The sequence below is a fragment of the Hyla sarda genome, chromosome 2 (assembly GCF_029499605.1).
Source record: "Hyla sarda isolate aHylSar1 chromosome 2, aHylSar1.hap1, whole genome shotgun sequence".
NCBI classification, from domain to species: Eukaryota; Metazoa; Chordata; class Amphibia; order Anura; family Hylidae; genus Hyla; species Hyla sarda.
This window is the reverse complement of record NC_079190.1, coordinates 330,346,063-330,361,629: the sequence shown is the minus strand read 5'-3', so window position 1 is coordinate 330,361,629 and position 15,567 is coordinate 330,346,063. Positions and strand designations below refer to the sequence as shown.

Below are 15,567 nucleotides of genomic sequence, written 5' to 3'. Positions count from 1 at the left end.
AGACACCCCCTCCTTTCTCCTCTCCCACAATCCCCAGGGGAAATTAACAAGGATTCCATTATTGTGTCTTGTGGGACAGTTTCTGTGTTAACGGACACACGAGAATCTATAGCAATTTCCTGTGCACAAAACCACACTTGTTGTCTTTGGAAAGGAAACCTGTGCCTACAGGCAAATCTTTACACAACTGGGGGGCAAAGGTGGTTCTATTAAAAGTGGCCACCATGTATGATAACATTAACCAAAACCTAGGTACCACAAACCAAAAGGCATGTTCTCACACACAAACAACCTACTGCTTTCCAGGTGCTGTTGGTCTACAACTCTCATAGTGATAATATATATTACGTGTATAAATATTTCACACACATGCCACACAGAAGATGGAATCAGTAACTAGAAGGTCTTCAAAAGATGTCAATTAGAATTTTTATATGGAATTACAATGTACATGAAAAGTGGTGTACACCGATCATCATAGCAATAAAGCCCTGACAGGTGAAAGGAATAACATGGATTATCCTGTGATAATGACTCCTGGCAAGGCAGCAAACAGTCAGTTCTTAAAGGTGAGGTGTTAGGCTGGGTTCTGACTACGAAATCTGTGGCCAGAAGTATGCAATCCGGAGATTCCAAGGGCAGGCGGCACTGACTGAATCTGCTATTGCTAGTCCCCATAGACCGCAAAGTTTTCCACCAAAAGTGTGCGCAAGATAATTCTTTGGGTGGTGAAATTCCATAGTGTGCACTGTGCAAGGGATTTCCATTGACAGAGGAATTTTGCTCAGAAATTCTATAGTCTAAACACAGCCTCAGAAGCAGGAAAAATAGGCAAGTGTAAGCATCTGAGCCATCACAACTAGGTGCTTGTAGACAGGTTACTATCATTCTTACCGACTGCAGGATACTGTGAAAATGCAATCCCATTGCCAAAACTCATGTGTTTACATGGACTGCCTGACGTTCCATCACAGAAGTCCCACTCAAGTCTACGTAACTGTCGGGATGGGACGTCTGGGAGTTTGTTTGATTATGTGAGTATCAGTGCTAGTCTCAGGGAGTGAGACTGCACTTTTACAGCATACTGCCGCCAGCCAGAATGATAGTAACCCTTTAAAGACTAGTCCAACTGGTATGTTCCCACAGAAGAACTGGTGTAGTATAAATGGATGGAATGGTAAATGCTATCTAGGAAGGAAAGGAGTTAGAACAGAGAGGCCTACATTTACAGTTGCACATTATAAGCCAATAAACATTTGGTGTAAAAATGTTAACACACTTTTAGAGAGTTGGACACTTTTTTGTCACCAAATTACTAAATCCAAGTACAAGCTTAGACAGCCTGTCTAATAGTCAATCTTTAATACTGGAATTGAATGCTCTCATGAGCATGTGAATGGCCAGGTGCATTGCTTTATTAGGTAAGAGATGGCACCAGGATGCTCTATGGGAAGAAGGCAAGTTGATGGCAGTGTGGTGCTCTGGGCAATGCTCTGCTGGGAAACCTATGGCCCTAGCATTCATGTGGATGTTACATATATAAGTTCCATAGGGTTACATTAGCCTGACTGAGGCCAGAAGGACCAGTATACATTAGATTATTCTATTTATTCTAATAATCTATTTGACAGTCATGGTCGTAAATGTTGGCACCCCTGAAATTTTTCAAGAAAATTAAGTATTTCTCATAGAAAAGGATTGCAGTAACATATGTTTTGCTATAAACATGTTTATTTCCTTTGTGTGTATTGGAACTAAACCAAAAAAGGGAGGAAAAAATCAAATTGGACATAATGTCACACCAAACTCCAAAAATAGGCTGGACAAAATTATTGGGACCCTTTCAAAATTGTGGAAAAATAAGATGGTTTCAAGCATGTGATGCTCCTTTTAACTAACCTGGGGCAAGTATCAAGTGCGGGTAATATAAAAATCCCACCTGAAAGCAGATAAAAAGGAGAGACGTCCACTTAGTCTGTGTGTGCCACACTAAGCATGGACAATAGAAAGAGGAGAAGAGAACTGTCTGAGGACTTGAGAACCAAAATTGTGGAAAAATATCAACAATCTCAAGGTTACAAGTCCATCTCCAGAGATCTAGAATTGCCTTTGTCCGCAGTGCGCAATATTATCAAGAAGTTTTCAACCCATGGCACTGTAGCTAATCTCCCTGGGCATGGCCAGAAGATAAAAATTGATGAAAGGTATCAACGCAGGATAATCCGGATGGTGGATAAGCAGCCCTAAACAAGTTCCAAAGATATTCAAGCTGTCCTGCAGGCTTAGGGAGCATCAGTGTCAGCGCGAACTATCCGACGACATTTAAATGAAATGAAACGCTATGGTAGGAGACCCAGGAGGACCTCACTGCTGACACAGAGACATAAAAAATCAAGACTACATTTTGCCAAAATCCTTCTGGGAAAACGTCTTGTGGAAAGATGAGACCAAGATAGAGCTTTTTGGTAAAGCACATCATTCTACTATTTACCGAAAACGAAATTAGGTCTACAAAGAAAAGAACACAGTGCCTACAGTGTAATATGGTGGAGGTTCAATGATTTTTTGGGGTTGTTTTGCTGCCTCTGGCACTGGGTGCCTTGAATGTGTGCAAGGCATCATGAAATCTGAGGGTTACCAACGGATTTTGGGTCGCACTGTACAGTCCAGTGTCAGAAAGCTGGGTTTGATTCTGAGATCTTGGGTCTTCCAGCAGGACAATGACCCCAAACACACGTCAAAAAGAACCCAGAAATGGATGGCAACAAAGCGCTGGAGAGTTCTGAAGTGGCCAGCAATGAGTCCAGATCTAAATCCCATTGAACACCTGTGGAGAGATCTTAAAATTGCTATTGGGAAAAAGCGCCCTTCCAATAAGAGAGACCTGGAGCAGTTTGCAAAGGAAGAGTGGTCCAACTCCGGCTGAGAGGTGTAAGAAGTTTATTGATGGTTATAGGGAGTGACTGATTTCAGTTATTTTTTCCAAAGGGTGTGCAATTAAATATTAAGTTAAGGGTACCAATAATTTTGTCCAGCCCATTCTTGGATTTTAGTGTGACATTATGTCCAATTTGCTTTTTTCCCCCTCCTTTTTTTGGTTTAGTTCAAATACACACAAAGGGAATAACATGTGCATGTGTATAGCAAAACATGTGTTACTGCAATCCTTATCTGTGAGAAATACTTAATTTTCTCGAAAAATTTCAGGGGTGCCAACATTTACGGCCATGACTCTATATGTCCTTGTGTCTATTTTAAAAGGAAGCCGCATATGTGATATGAACATAACCTTTGGCATGTACCACCTACTTACACATTGCTGAAGACCAAGTACACCCCATTCAACCCCTACTACACTGCAAAACTTGTTCAGGAATGGTTTGAGAAGCATAACAATATGTTCAAGGTTTTGACATGGCCTTTAAGTCTCCATATCTTACTCTGATCAATTATATGTAGGATGCGAGAGGGAAAAAAAAGCCATATAGGCCCCAGCTTTCAAATAACTTGAAGGATCTGCTACTAACATTTTCACACCAGGTGGGGTGACACAATATCTGTCAGGTGATAGGTTTGGTGTATGTACACAGTATGTACCTATAGGTGCATCCAAGTGTTAGATGCATTGCATATATTTCTAGCTCAAAAAACAAAAACATAACTTTGCCTGGACAACACAGCCTTCCCAGTCTTTCAGAGCACTGCTACTCTACATTTGCCCCAAAAATTGTATTTTATTCGTAATTTTTCATTGCAAACTGTACTGCTACATGGAGTGTTTTGACAGCCTCTCCACTTTTTCTCACCATATGCTGTATTTTTGAGCCTTCGTCTCCCAACAGGGAACCAACAGCAATATATGGCTAAATCACTACATCCTAGCGACTAATAAGAGCATTGAGATATCTTAACAGAAAGCCCATATATAGTAAATATATAGCAAAATATATCTTCATTTCTCCCAAACATTTTCTATTATGTATTTAGCCTAAATCTACAAACCCCTTCGGAGAATCCTTTGTTTTACAATGCAGATATCCAGGCTACACTACAGCATCTGTGCACATAATGCCAGATGTAGAGGCATGTCTGCTGCTTTCCCAGGAGATGGCACAATTGATACAGCAGGGAGCAACCATGATAATGGTACAGATATGTTTGGATAAAGAGGCTGATCGTGGGGCAGAATGCAACTATCACTGGATGAACAATAAGCTGTCTCCTATGCAATGCATTACTATACGATAAATTATATCGATTACAGTGTGAGATGTAAAATGATCATGAAAATTCAAATAGCCTATGTTTAACTTTCAACATCTAATATGTGGTAATACCAAGTCTTGTGCTTTAGATACAAATGTAGTAGAGTTAAATATGACATATGTTGTTACTATTTATTTATTTGTTATATTATGCTGGGGCCGGTGTAAAAAAATAAGAAAAAACAGGTATATTTGAGTACTCTAGTCCTATACAGCTTCCGCTGAAGCATCTTCAGGTCACCTACTGCCTGTTTCTTCTTCCTGCTTCTAAGATGAGATGTCTCAGCAGGACCTGCCCACTCAGCTAATCACTGGCTACAGTAGTGCCCCGTATTGGACAGTACAATGGGATCTGTAAGTACCTGTAAGTAATGTTTTATGGAACAATGAACACCTTGCATATGGTCCATAGTTACCTCTGAAAAAATATTCTGCCACTAAAGGGTAAAAACACAACATAGATTTTCAATGTTTGCATCAATAGAATTGATAAAAACCTGGTTTTCAGTAGGCTCTTTGTAGAATCTTTCCATTTATCACAGCAGTCAATGTACAGTGAGCAAAGAGTTCAGAGCTGTGGATTGGAGAAACAGAGCCCCAATCCCTATAACAATATATTAAAGATATAATGCATGCCTAATGCTTCAGCCGTCTGTGGAGTTTGCTTCATGTGTGGGCTGGCTTTTATACATTCAGAACTGCTGCTAGAAACGTGTCTGCCTATGCTGATCTGTTAAGTTTGCCTCTTTGGCTACTTGAAATGAAGGGAGGTATGACACTGGAAATGCATAATCAGTAGCCAAGCAGGAGTCGCTCTGAAAGCTATGTTATCTGCACATCACTGACAAAGCTGGAGGGATGCCAAAAGGTTATCATTGGCACTTTAATTGTAAAAATTTAAATTAGAACATGAAAGCGCTACAATAAGTATTACCGTGAGTGGAGGAAGCCTTTGTTAAGATTGCATTCTTGCTGAGAAGCATTCGGCTGCTTATAAAGTCAATTTGAGACACTAATAACCTACCTGTTCATACTGGGGCAGGGTCAGTAACATACACAACAACTAGAGCATCTTGACCCATTTATCCCAGATAATAATTAATAACAATTGTTTATCTTACAATTGCTATTTTCCCTGCCAGTTAAGGGCTTAGGTGTGTAACAATTGTAAGCAGTCAGTGGCCTTGACCTTGAGATGTTCACATTGCTTGTCACAGGCGATCTTCAGCTGACTTCTACTCTCAATATATACTTGTGCGAGCTGTCACTGCACCACCTGACCATGGGGACACCAATGACAGCATAATAAAAAGGAATCTAAACAATGTTTTGATAATCATGCCAGATTCTAAGCCTCTGTCAATCTTATACGACCATGTTTTATAATCTATCCTTACCAATGATCTGTTAAAGCAGATGAACTGCAAGAAAAAAGTATGCATACAGACAAGTCTAATTGAAGCGGACACTGCACTAAAAGTCAGGTGATTTACATGAAGCAGCCATAACATTAAATGGGCACTGTCAGATACAAAAACTTTTGATATGTTGTAAAGCATGTATAACCAATTGGCTTTGCAATTGCTTTCATTAGAAATTTTTCTGTATTTCATACTGAAAAACCCAGTCAAACAACTGTCATTTTTTTAAAATGAACATTGTGAGTAGCAGGGGGCCATATGTATATTAAAAGCGATGTGGGGGCAATATATATAGCGCTGCAGGGAGAGGGCAGGCATATAGCCTATATATCTAGCCCCCCTGCACATTTATAATATGACCCCTGCATTTATATATATACCCCCCGCCAGCGCATTAATAAACATACCCTCCACCGGCACATTAATAGAAATATACCCCCCGCCGGCGCATTAACAAATGTATACCCCCCGCCGGTGCATTAATAAATATACCCCCCGCAGCGCATGTATAATGTGCCCTTGCAGCGCAGCCATCTATATACATATACCCCTGCAGTGCTATGAAAAACTATTTCTATTGGCAGCGCATAGTGTCACCAGACGTCTGCTAAAATGCTTTTCATTCATAGCGCAGCGGTGGCATATGTATATAGATGGCCACATTATACTTGCGCTGCGGGGGGTATATATTTATTAGTGCGCCGGCAGGGGTGTATATATATATATAAAATGCACTGCAGGGGGCATATTATAAATGCTCTGCTACTCACAATGTTCATTTTTAAATCTCCGGCTGAGAGCCCTGATTGGCTCCTCAGCACCGGCCATTCAGGGCTCCCCGTGGGGGATTCAAAAATGAAAGTTAAAACACAGGATACATCGCAGGGGAGCGGACCATGCCGCCCGCTCCCCTGCTTAATAACTTCGGATCGCATCGGGTCTCATAAGTGAAACCTGGTGCGATCAATCCCTCTGTTCCATGATGGGGGTAGTAGTACAATCACTAATGTAGCCTCTCCAGCTGTCTGCAGACTCCCGCAGCCAGGGAAACACTACTCCCATCATGGAAAGTAGTCTGTTCCATGATGGGAGTAGCAGTAGTCCGGCTGTGGAAGTCTGTAGGCAGAGGTGTTTCGGCCATACATCAGGGATGTTTTAACGGGTCTTAACGGATGAATATTTATTCAGCCGTTAGCACCCGTTATTTCATCCGTTTTCACACAGAAAACAGACGTTTAATAACGGATGAATGCTCAGAGTGTGAAAGCAACAAGCACTGTGGTTAGACAGAAAGGAAATTCAAAAAGAAACAAACTTTCTTTGGATAATACAACAGCTGATGAGTCCTTAACCCCTTAAGGACCAAGGACGTACCGGTACGTCCTTGGTCCTGCTCTTCTGATATAACGCGGGGTTACACAGTAACCCCGCGTCATATCATGGCGGGCCCGGCGTCATAGTGAAGCCGGGACCCGCCTCTAATAGCGCGCAGCGCCGATCGCGGCGCCGCGCGCTATTAACCCTTTAGCCGCGCGCTCAAAGCTGAGCCGCGCGGCTAAAAGTGAAAGTGAAAGTTCCCGGCTAGCTCAGTCGGGCTGTTCGGGATAGCCGCGGCTAATCGCGGCATCCCGAACAGCTGACAGGACAGCGGGAGGGCCCCTTCCTGCCTCCTCGCTGTCCGATCGCCGAATGACTGCTCAGTGCCTGAGATCCAGGCATGAGCAGTCATCCGGCAGAATCGTTGATCACTGGTTTCTTATGAGAAACCAGTGATCAACATAGAAGATCAGTGTGTGCAGTGTTATAGGTCCCTATGGGACCTATAACACTGCAAAAAAAAAGTGAAAAAAAAAAGTGAATAAAGATCATTTTACTCCTCCCCTATTAAAAGTTTGAATCACCCCCCTTTTCCAATAAAAAAAAAAACACAGTGTAAATAAAAATAAAAATAAACATATGTGGTATCACCGCGTGCGGAAATGTCCGAATTATAAAAATATATCATTAATTAAACCGCTCGGTCAATGGCGTGCGCGCAAAAAAATTCCAAAGTCCAAAATAGTGCATTTTTGGTCACTTTTTATATCATTTAAAAATGAATAAAAAGTGATCCATAAGTCCTATCAATGCAAAAATGGTACCGTTAAAAACTTCAGATCACGGCGCAAAAAATGAGCGCTCATACTGCCCCATACACGGAAAAATAAAAAAGTTATAGGGGTCAGAAGATGACAATTTTAAACGTATTAATTTTCCTGCATGTAGTTATGATTTTTTCCAGAAGTCCGACAAAATCAAACCTATATAAGAAGGGTATCATTTTAATTGTATGGACCTACAGAATAAATATCAGGTGTCATTTTTACCGAAAAATGTACTACGTAGAAACGGAAGCCCCCAAAAGTTACAAAACAGCGTTTTTTTTTTTCAATTTTGTCGCACAATGATTTTTTTTCCCGCTTCAGCATAGATTTTTGGGCAAAATGACTGACGTCATTACAAAGTAGAATTGGTGGCGCAAAAAATAAGCCATCATATGGATTTTTAGGTGTAAATTTGAAAGAGTTATGATTTTTTGAAGGCAAGGAGCAAAAAACGAAAATGCAAAAACGGAAAAACCTCCGGTCCTTAAGTGGTTAAAGGATTAAGATTTTTAAATAGAAGTAATTTACAAATAATAAAATAAAATAAAAAAAATAATAATAATAATTTAAGGAGCCTTGGTGCACTTTTTGCACTTGAACTCTAGAACTCCAATCTATGCTAATGCTTCACAAACATACAAATGATCACACAAGGCGCTTCAAAGAATGAACTCTCACCAGCCATGAAGCATCAGACTATCTATAAAGGTGCATTTAGTTAATCCATAAATTATACATTTTATACATCAAATTTGTCGCATAGCAATAAAAGTAAAGCTATATTTATTAAATGTGCAATAATCTGATTTAGCTTTTAAAAACATACATGTTCTCTACAGGAACTACTGTGAGAAGTTTTAGAAAGGGAGGAGAAAAAGGGAACAAAAGACCAGCGCACCCTGTGCCGTTACCTCGTGGGGACAAGAGAAAAAATGGGGGTGGGAAGTTGCTCACCTTATTGCGTCGCGCTGCGAGCGCGACACCGTTGTGGGCTTGGTATCGAAATAGTGCGATCCGTGGCAGCCTGTATCCTTCCGTTTCTCGAGATGGCCGAGGCGGTTTTGTCAAGATGCGCTTTCTGTGCCCATGGCAGAGGTCACAGAATAGAAAATCAGATACTCATCTGGCGCTCGCAGGATCCGTCCAGGTGGTCAATAAGGTAAAAGACCCAGGACCCATGACCTGAGGAAGAGGGGCGATCCCTCGAAACGCGTTGTCTGTCCTTTATGAAGAAATAAAGACTGAACTCTTTACCACACCTGTAGTCTTTTACCTTATTGACCACCTGGACGGATCCTGCGAGCGCCAGATGAGTATCTGATTTTCTATTCTGTGACCTCTGCCATGGGCACAGAACGCGCATCTACTGTGAGAAGTTGGAATACGAGGAAGCTCTACCAGTATTTGTTGTATAATAGCTTACATGGTCCCAATCCTCACCTGCGTAATAGCAGCTTGGGGTGATTTTTGTTCTCTAGGTTCTTCTCAATCAGGTCTGAAAGCAGCTGTTTCAAGACATCTGTGGCAAATTCAAGTTTCCCTTGCAGAGCCGTCATGATGAGCGAAGCCACGTTTCCTCTGTCACGCATGGAGAAACTACGCTGCATCTCCAGGGTGCGGATGAAAGTCAGTAGGAAAACCTTGTTGTTGATCAGCTGTGCAAAGAGCTTCAAGGCTTTCTCCACACTCTGCTGTCCATTGCCCTGAACCTAAAGAAATAGTAGTAGAGAGGAAGAGACTTTTAAGACTACTGTTAACTAATTGCTTGCTGAAAGCGTGCAGTAATTGTCACAACAGCAGTCTGGTGTGTATGGGGTAAAATGCTATTTAGAAGTTCAAATGGAAAAGTATAACTAGTCCATCGGCAGAGAAACCACATTTTTTTTTAATGAACACCAGCTGTATGAATGGTGATATAGAATGAAATTTATCATTTCAAAAAAGATGTGGAATGATGCACTATAGCTGCCTTCAGCAATACTATGCATACACCTTGCCGTGTGCAATTGAAGACATCTCCAATGTACTGCAATAAAAGTGCCATTTCTACCTCTGCAACATTTTCTCCATGCACAATCCAACCTGTCTCCCTGCTGCCACCACTCTGCCTTTCCCATGTGAATATCTAGCCCCCTCTTATCTCTACCTCCCTTGAGACAGATTTAATATGAGGCCATTACCTTCCCTGGAATTCATTACCGGCATCTTTGCACCGACTCCTAGCTCGGCTGCAGTCCATCACAGTGGGTCAATGACCCATAGCTGCTCTGAGACAGAGAGTTAACAGAAAACAGCCTGTGCCAGTAGCCAGAAAGATTCTGTCTGAAATACGCTACCTCCTGGGTTTGCCAAGCTGCCTAGTAATTCAAGCAGTGTATGTGCATTTCAATAATGAAGCAGATGGATGGTACATCTCACACAACACAGCAAGGCATGCATACCCATCTTCAATATAATGACATTACGATACATACACTGCTCAAAAAAATAAAGGGAACACTTAAACAACACAATGTAACTCAAAGTCAATCACACTTCTGTGAAATCACACTGTCCACTCAGGAAGCAACACTGATTGACAATCAATTTCACATGATGTTGTGCAAATGGAACAGACAACCAACAGGTGGAAATTATAGGCAATTAGCAAGACACCCCCTAAAAGGAGTGGTTCTGCAGGTGGTGACCACAGACCACTTCTCAGTTCCTATGCTTCCTGGCTGATGTTTTGGTCACTTTTGAATGCTGGCAGTGCTTTCGCTGTGTCTGTCAACGTAGTGTTCAGGCCATGGAGGTGCTACCAGGAGACAGGCCAGTACATCAGGAGACGTGGAGGAGGCCGTAGGAGGGTAACAACCCAGAAGCAGGACTGCTACCTCTGCCTTTTTGCAACGAGGAGCACTGCCAGAGCCCTGCAAAATGACCTCCAGCAGGCCACAAATGTGCATGTGTCCACTCAAATGGTCAGAAACAGACTCCATGAGGGTGGTATGAGGGCCCGATGTCCCCAGGTGGGGGTTGTGCTTACAGCCCAACATCGTGCAGGACGTTTGGCATTTGCCAGAGAACACCAAGATTGTCAAATTCGCCACTGGCGCCACCTGTACTCTTGACAAATTAAAGCAGGTTCATACTGAGCACATGTGACAGACGTGAGAGAGTCTGGAGACGCCGTGGAGAACGTTCTGCTGCCTGGAACATCCTCCAGCATGACCGGTTTGACGGTGGGTCAGTAATAGTGTGGGCTGGCATTTCTTTGGGGGACCTCACAGCCCTCCATGTGCTTGCCAGAGGTAGATTGACTGCCATTAGGTACCGAGATGAGATCCTCAGTCCCCATGTGATACTACATGCTGGTGCGGTTGGCCCTGGGTTCCTCCTAATGCAAGACAATGCTAGACCTCACGCTCCATCCACCAACGCCAAGTTGCACCACAGACTGTCCAGGAGTCGGCAGATGCTTTAGTCCAGGTCTGGGAGGACATCCCCCAGGAGGCCACCTCATCAGGAGCATGCCTAGGCATTGTAGGGAGGTCATATGGGCACGTGGAGGCCACACACACTACTGAGCCTCATTTAGATTTGTTTTAAGGACATTACATCAAAGTTGGATCCGCCTGTAGTGTGGTTTTTCCTCTTTGATTTTGAGTGTGACTCCATATCCAGACCACCATGGGTTGATAGATTTGATTTCCATTGATAATTTTTTGTGTGATTTTGTTGTAAGCACATTCAACTATGTAAAGACGAAAGTATTTCATATGATTAGTTCATTCCAATCTAGGATGTGTTATCCTAGTGTTCCCTTATTTTTTTTTGTGCAGGGTATTTATACTACAGGGTGGGCCATTTATATGTATACACCTTTATGAAATGGGAATAGTTGGTGATATTAACTTCCTGTTTGCGGCACATTAGTATATGTGAGGGGGGAAACTTTTCAAGATGGGTGGTGACCATGGCAGCCATTTTGAAGTCGGCCATTTTGAATCCAACTTTTTTTTTTCAATAGGAAGAGGGTCATGTGACAAATCAAACTTATTGGGAATTTCACAAGAAAAACAATGATGTGCTTGGTTTTAATTAATTTATTCTTCCATGAGTTATTTACAAGTTTCTGACCACTTATAAAATGTGTTCAATGTGCTGCCCATTGTGTTGGATTGTCAATGGAACCCTCTTCTCCCACTCTTCACACACTGATAGCAACACCGCAGGAGAAATGCTAGCACAGGCTTCCAGTATCCGCAGTTTCAGGTGCTGCAGAATGGGCAAAACAAAAATTGGAACGCAGAAAATTTTGTTCAGTGATGAGGCAAACTTCTATGTGAATGGTGAAGTTAACAAACAAAACCACTGCTATTGGTATGACACTAACCCACATTGGATAGATCCCTCCAAGACTGTTGGGACACAAAAATTGATGGTATGGTGTGGTATATGGGGTACACAGATAGTGGGGCCATTCTTCATCAATGGAAACCTCAAGGCCACTGGATATGCGAAATTGCTACATGATGATGTGTTTCCCTCTTTATGCACTGAAGCTGGATCGTTCCCTGAGTTTTTCCAGCAAGATGGTGCACCACCACATTATGGGTGTCAGGTCCGAGCATTCCTAGATGAACAGTTTCCTGGAAAGTGGATTGGTCGTTGTGGGCCAGCTGAATGGCCCCCAAGGTCTCCCGATCTGACCCCCGTAGACTTTCATCTTTGGGGTCATCTGAGGGCAATTGTCTATGCTGTGAAGATACGAGATGTGAAGCACCTGAAACTACGGGCACTGGAAGCCTGTGCTAGCATTTCTCCTGCGGTGTTGCCATCAGTAAGTGAAGAGTGGGAGAAGAGGGTTGCATTGACAATCCAACACAATGGGCAGCACATTGACCACATTTTATAAGTGGTCAGAAACATGTAAATAATGTTACGTTAAAACATTCCCAATAAGTTTGATGTGTCACATGACCCTCTTCCTATTGAAAAAACAAATGTTGGATTCAAAATGGCTGACTTCAAAATGGCCGCCATGGTCACCGCCCATCTTGAAAAGTTTCCCCCCTCACATATACTAATGTGCCACAAACAGGAAGTTAATATCACCAACCATTCCCATTTTATTAAGGTGTGTCCATATAAATGGCCCACCCTGTACTCTTTAAATGTACTCTGTGTTATATACAATATTATAAGGAGACATGTCTTTGAATGGGATTTGTAAGCAGCTCTAGTACACTAGGTACAGCAGCCTCAGCCTCAAGTCAAAAAGCTTTTTCAAGCAAAGAATCGTCTGAAAAGGATTTAACATACATAATTACGTTTATGATAGTCTAGGCCAGCTCACTATGACACCCTACACTTTGCTAAAACAACCTATAACTAAGTATGACACCTAAAAAAAACCTCTGCTGTAAAATTGGTATTACATCTTGAAGGTCTTATGTAACAGAAAAAGGCAAAATAAAAATGACTCTTAGCTTTGAAAAGGCACAGTACATTAGCTACCGCGGTGGTCATCACTACTGGCACCCTTGAGGCTGGGTTCACAAAGTGTAAAATGAAAACAAAAAATGGCAGTAAAATAGGTATAAAATGTGGCATTTTTTTTATCTTATAGAGGGGCATTTACTAAGGGGTTTAGTAATTTTTTTCTGACTATTTTTGGAGCTAAATTGTCGCAATTGCGCCTACCCTATTTTTCGTGTGACTTTCTCTAGCAAGAGCTAGAAAGTCTAATTTTTTTTTCCCGCTTGATTTGCATTTTTGACTTGTAGTGGCCAGGTATTTATTAACTGCGACAGTCGCAGCTGCGCAATAAACAGTCGCAACATCCGTAAAAATTGACTAAATTTATTCCAGCTCCAACATGGAGCAGGAAAAGCTACTGCCGCCCGGGCTCTGACATACTTTCTCCCCGCTACCCTCACTTCGCTACAGGGACACTGCAGTGATTTACATCTCCCCCCCCCCCCCCCCCTCACCTGCCAGCGCCACACAACTACCATCTGTCTGCTAACTGTTGCAAGACTACAAATCCCAGCATGCCCTTACAGTGAGGACACGCTGGGAGTTGTAGTCTTGTAGCAGCGGGAGCTGAGCGGCGCGGGCGGGAGACAAGGGGGGGGATGTATATCAGTGTCCCCATAAGTGAGGGTAGGGGGGAGGCAGTATGAGGAGCCCGGGCTCTTGCCCTGACAGCCAAAGGCTTTGGCTGTCAGGGCATGCTGGGTGTTGTAATTTTGCAACAGCTGGAGGGCCACAGTTTGCAGACCACTGGTTTGTGGTCTGTAAACTGTAGTCCTCCAGCTGTTGCAAAACGAAACAGCTGAAGGGGACCGGCGAAGACGTTCACTTACCCTTCCGAGGTTCCAGCGACGATCGGTGACGGAGATCGTCGGGCGGCAGTGTCGTGCGGCGCTGGATCCTATGGAAGCCGGTAAGTTGCCCAAGCCCTAAAACAGTGTTTCCCAACCAGGGTGCCTCCAGATGTTGCAAGACTACAACTCCCAGCATGCCTGGACAGCCTTTGGCCCCCGCCATAGACTTGCATCGTGATGTCATGACGTCACGCTGCTCCGTCCCCTGTATTGCCCGTCATTACGCACAGAGTGAACTCGCTCTGTGCAGTAATGATAGCGCAGTGCCGCAGCGGCGATCCGGGGGGTCGCTAGCAGCGGGACCGTGGCGATCTGACATCTTATCCCCTATCCTTTGGATAGGGGATAAGATGTCTATGGGCGGAGTACCCCTTTAACAGAACACAAGATTTAAAAAACTGCCACCTTTTAGACCTATTTTTTGATTTTTTTGGCCTATTATAATAAAGCCAATCTCTTCAGAAATAAGTAATAGCATGTCCAAATACATTCCATGAAAAGTTCACCTGTAAGGGTACAGTCACACGTGCCATAATTTGCTGTGTATTTGCTGATGCATATTTTGCGGAGCGCCTGCCCGGCCGAAGATTACATCAGAGTGCCCGGAGCTCGGGTCCAAGCTCTGCCCATGCCACAAGGACCTAATTTGCATACTCATAATATGAGCAATAACGGCGGAGGGGCTGGGCGCTTCCAGACGCCGTAAGTATAATATATATATATATATCTGCATACATACACACACTCAAGCATTTTCATGAAAATATGTTTCAGAAATATTTCATAAGGTGCACTTAATATTCAGGAGTGTCAATAATGTTGACCGCAACTGTATGTCCCCTTTAAGCGGTTTATATGTTATTCCTTGTTGTCACTAAGTACAACCAGTAGTGACCACATATGTGTAGTACCTTTCTTTTGTGTAGTACCCCCAGCCACTTCCTGGTAGGGTAAATGAGATGCATTATGTTCATCTCCCAAGCCCTCACAAAAAAGTGAGTGCACATTCCACCTCCAATTGACCTCAAAGGGGGATAGTGGCTAGCTGTAGCAGTCTGATAGGTCATAATGTCATTCCATGTCAGAGGAAGTCAAGTGACCCAGGATCCTCTGACACATAAAGCTGTGGGTGAGACTGGTGATCTCATGACCCAGTTACAGTAATGAAACTTATGGATGCAGTTGTGCTATTACAGATAGCGCTGTAGGTCAAGGGAGGGTAAAGTAAACCTAATGTTTAGCTGGGCACCCAAAACTAGACACATTTGGACTGCTACCTGGTGGGGGAAAGGAGGATTTAAAGATATAATTAGGTGGCAGCTCATGAGAATGTGCAATAAGTATGTTCATCCTAAAATAAAGA

At 42.9% G+C, this 15,567-nt stretch overlaps 1 protein-coding gene across 3 annotated transcripts in view; it reads right to left on the bottom strand.

The window, feature by feature from the left end:
- PLXNA2 (plexin A2) overlaps window positions 1–15,567 on the bottom strand; it is a 325,654-nt gene that overhangs the window by 20,985 nt on the left and 289,102 nt on the right. For all 3 annotated transcript variants that reach the window (XM_056557949.1, XM_056557950.1, XM_056557951.1), the window contains one exon: window positions 9,271–9,539. In XM_056557949.1, coding sequence (XP_056413924.1) covers window positions 9,271–9,539 — 269 coding nt within the window. The remainder of the gene's footprint in view (window positions 1–9,270; window positions 9,540–15,567) is intronic.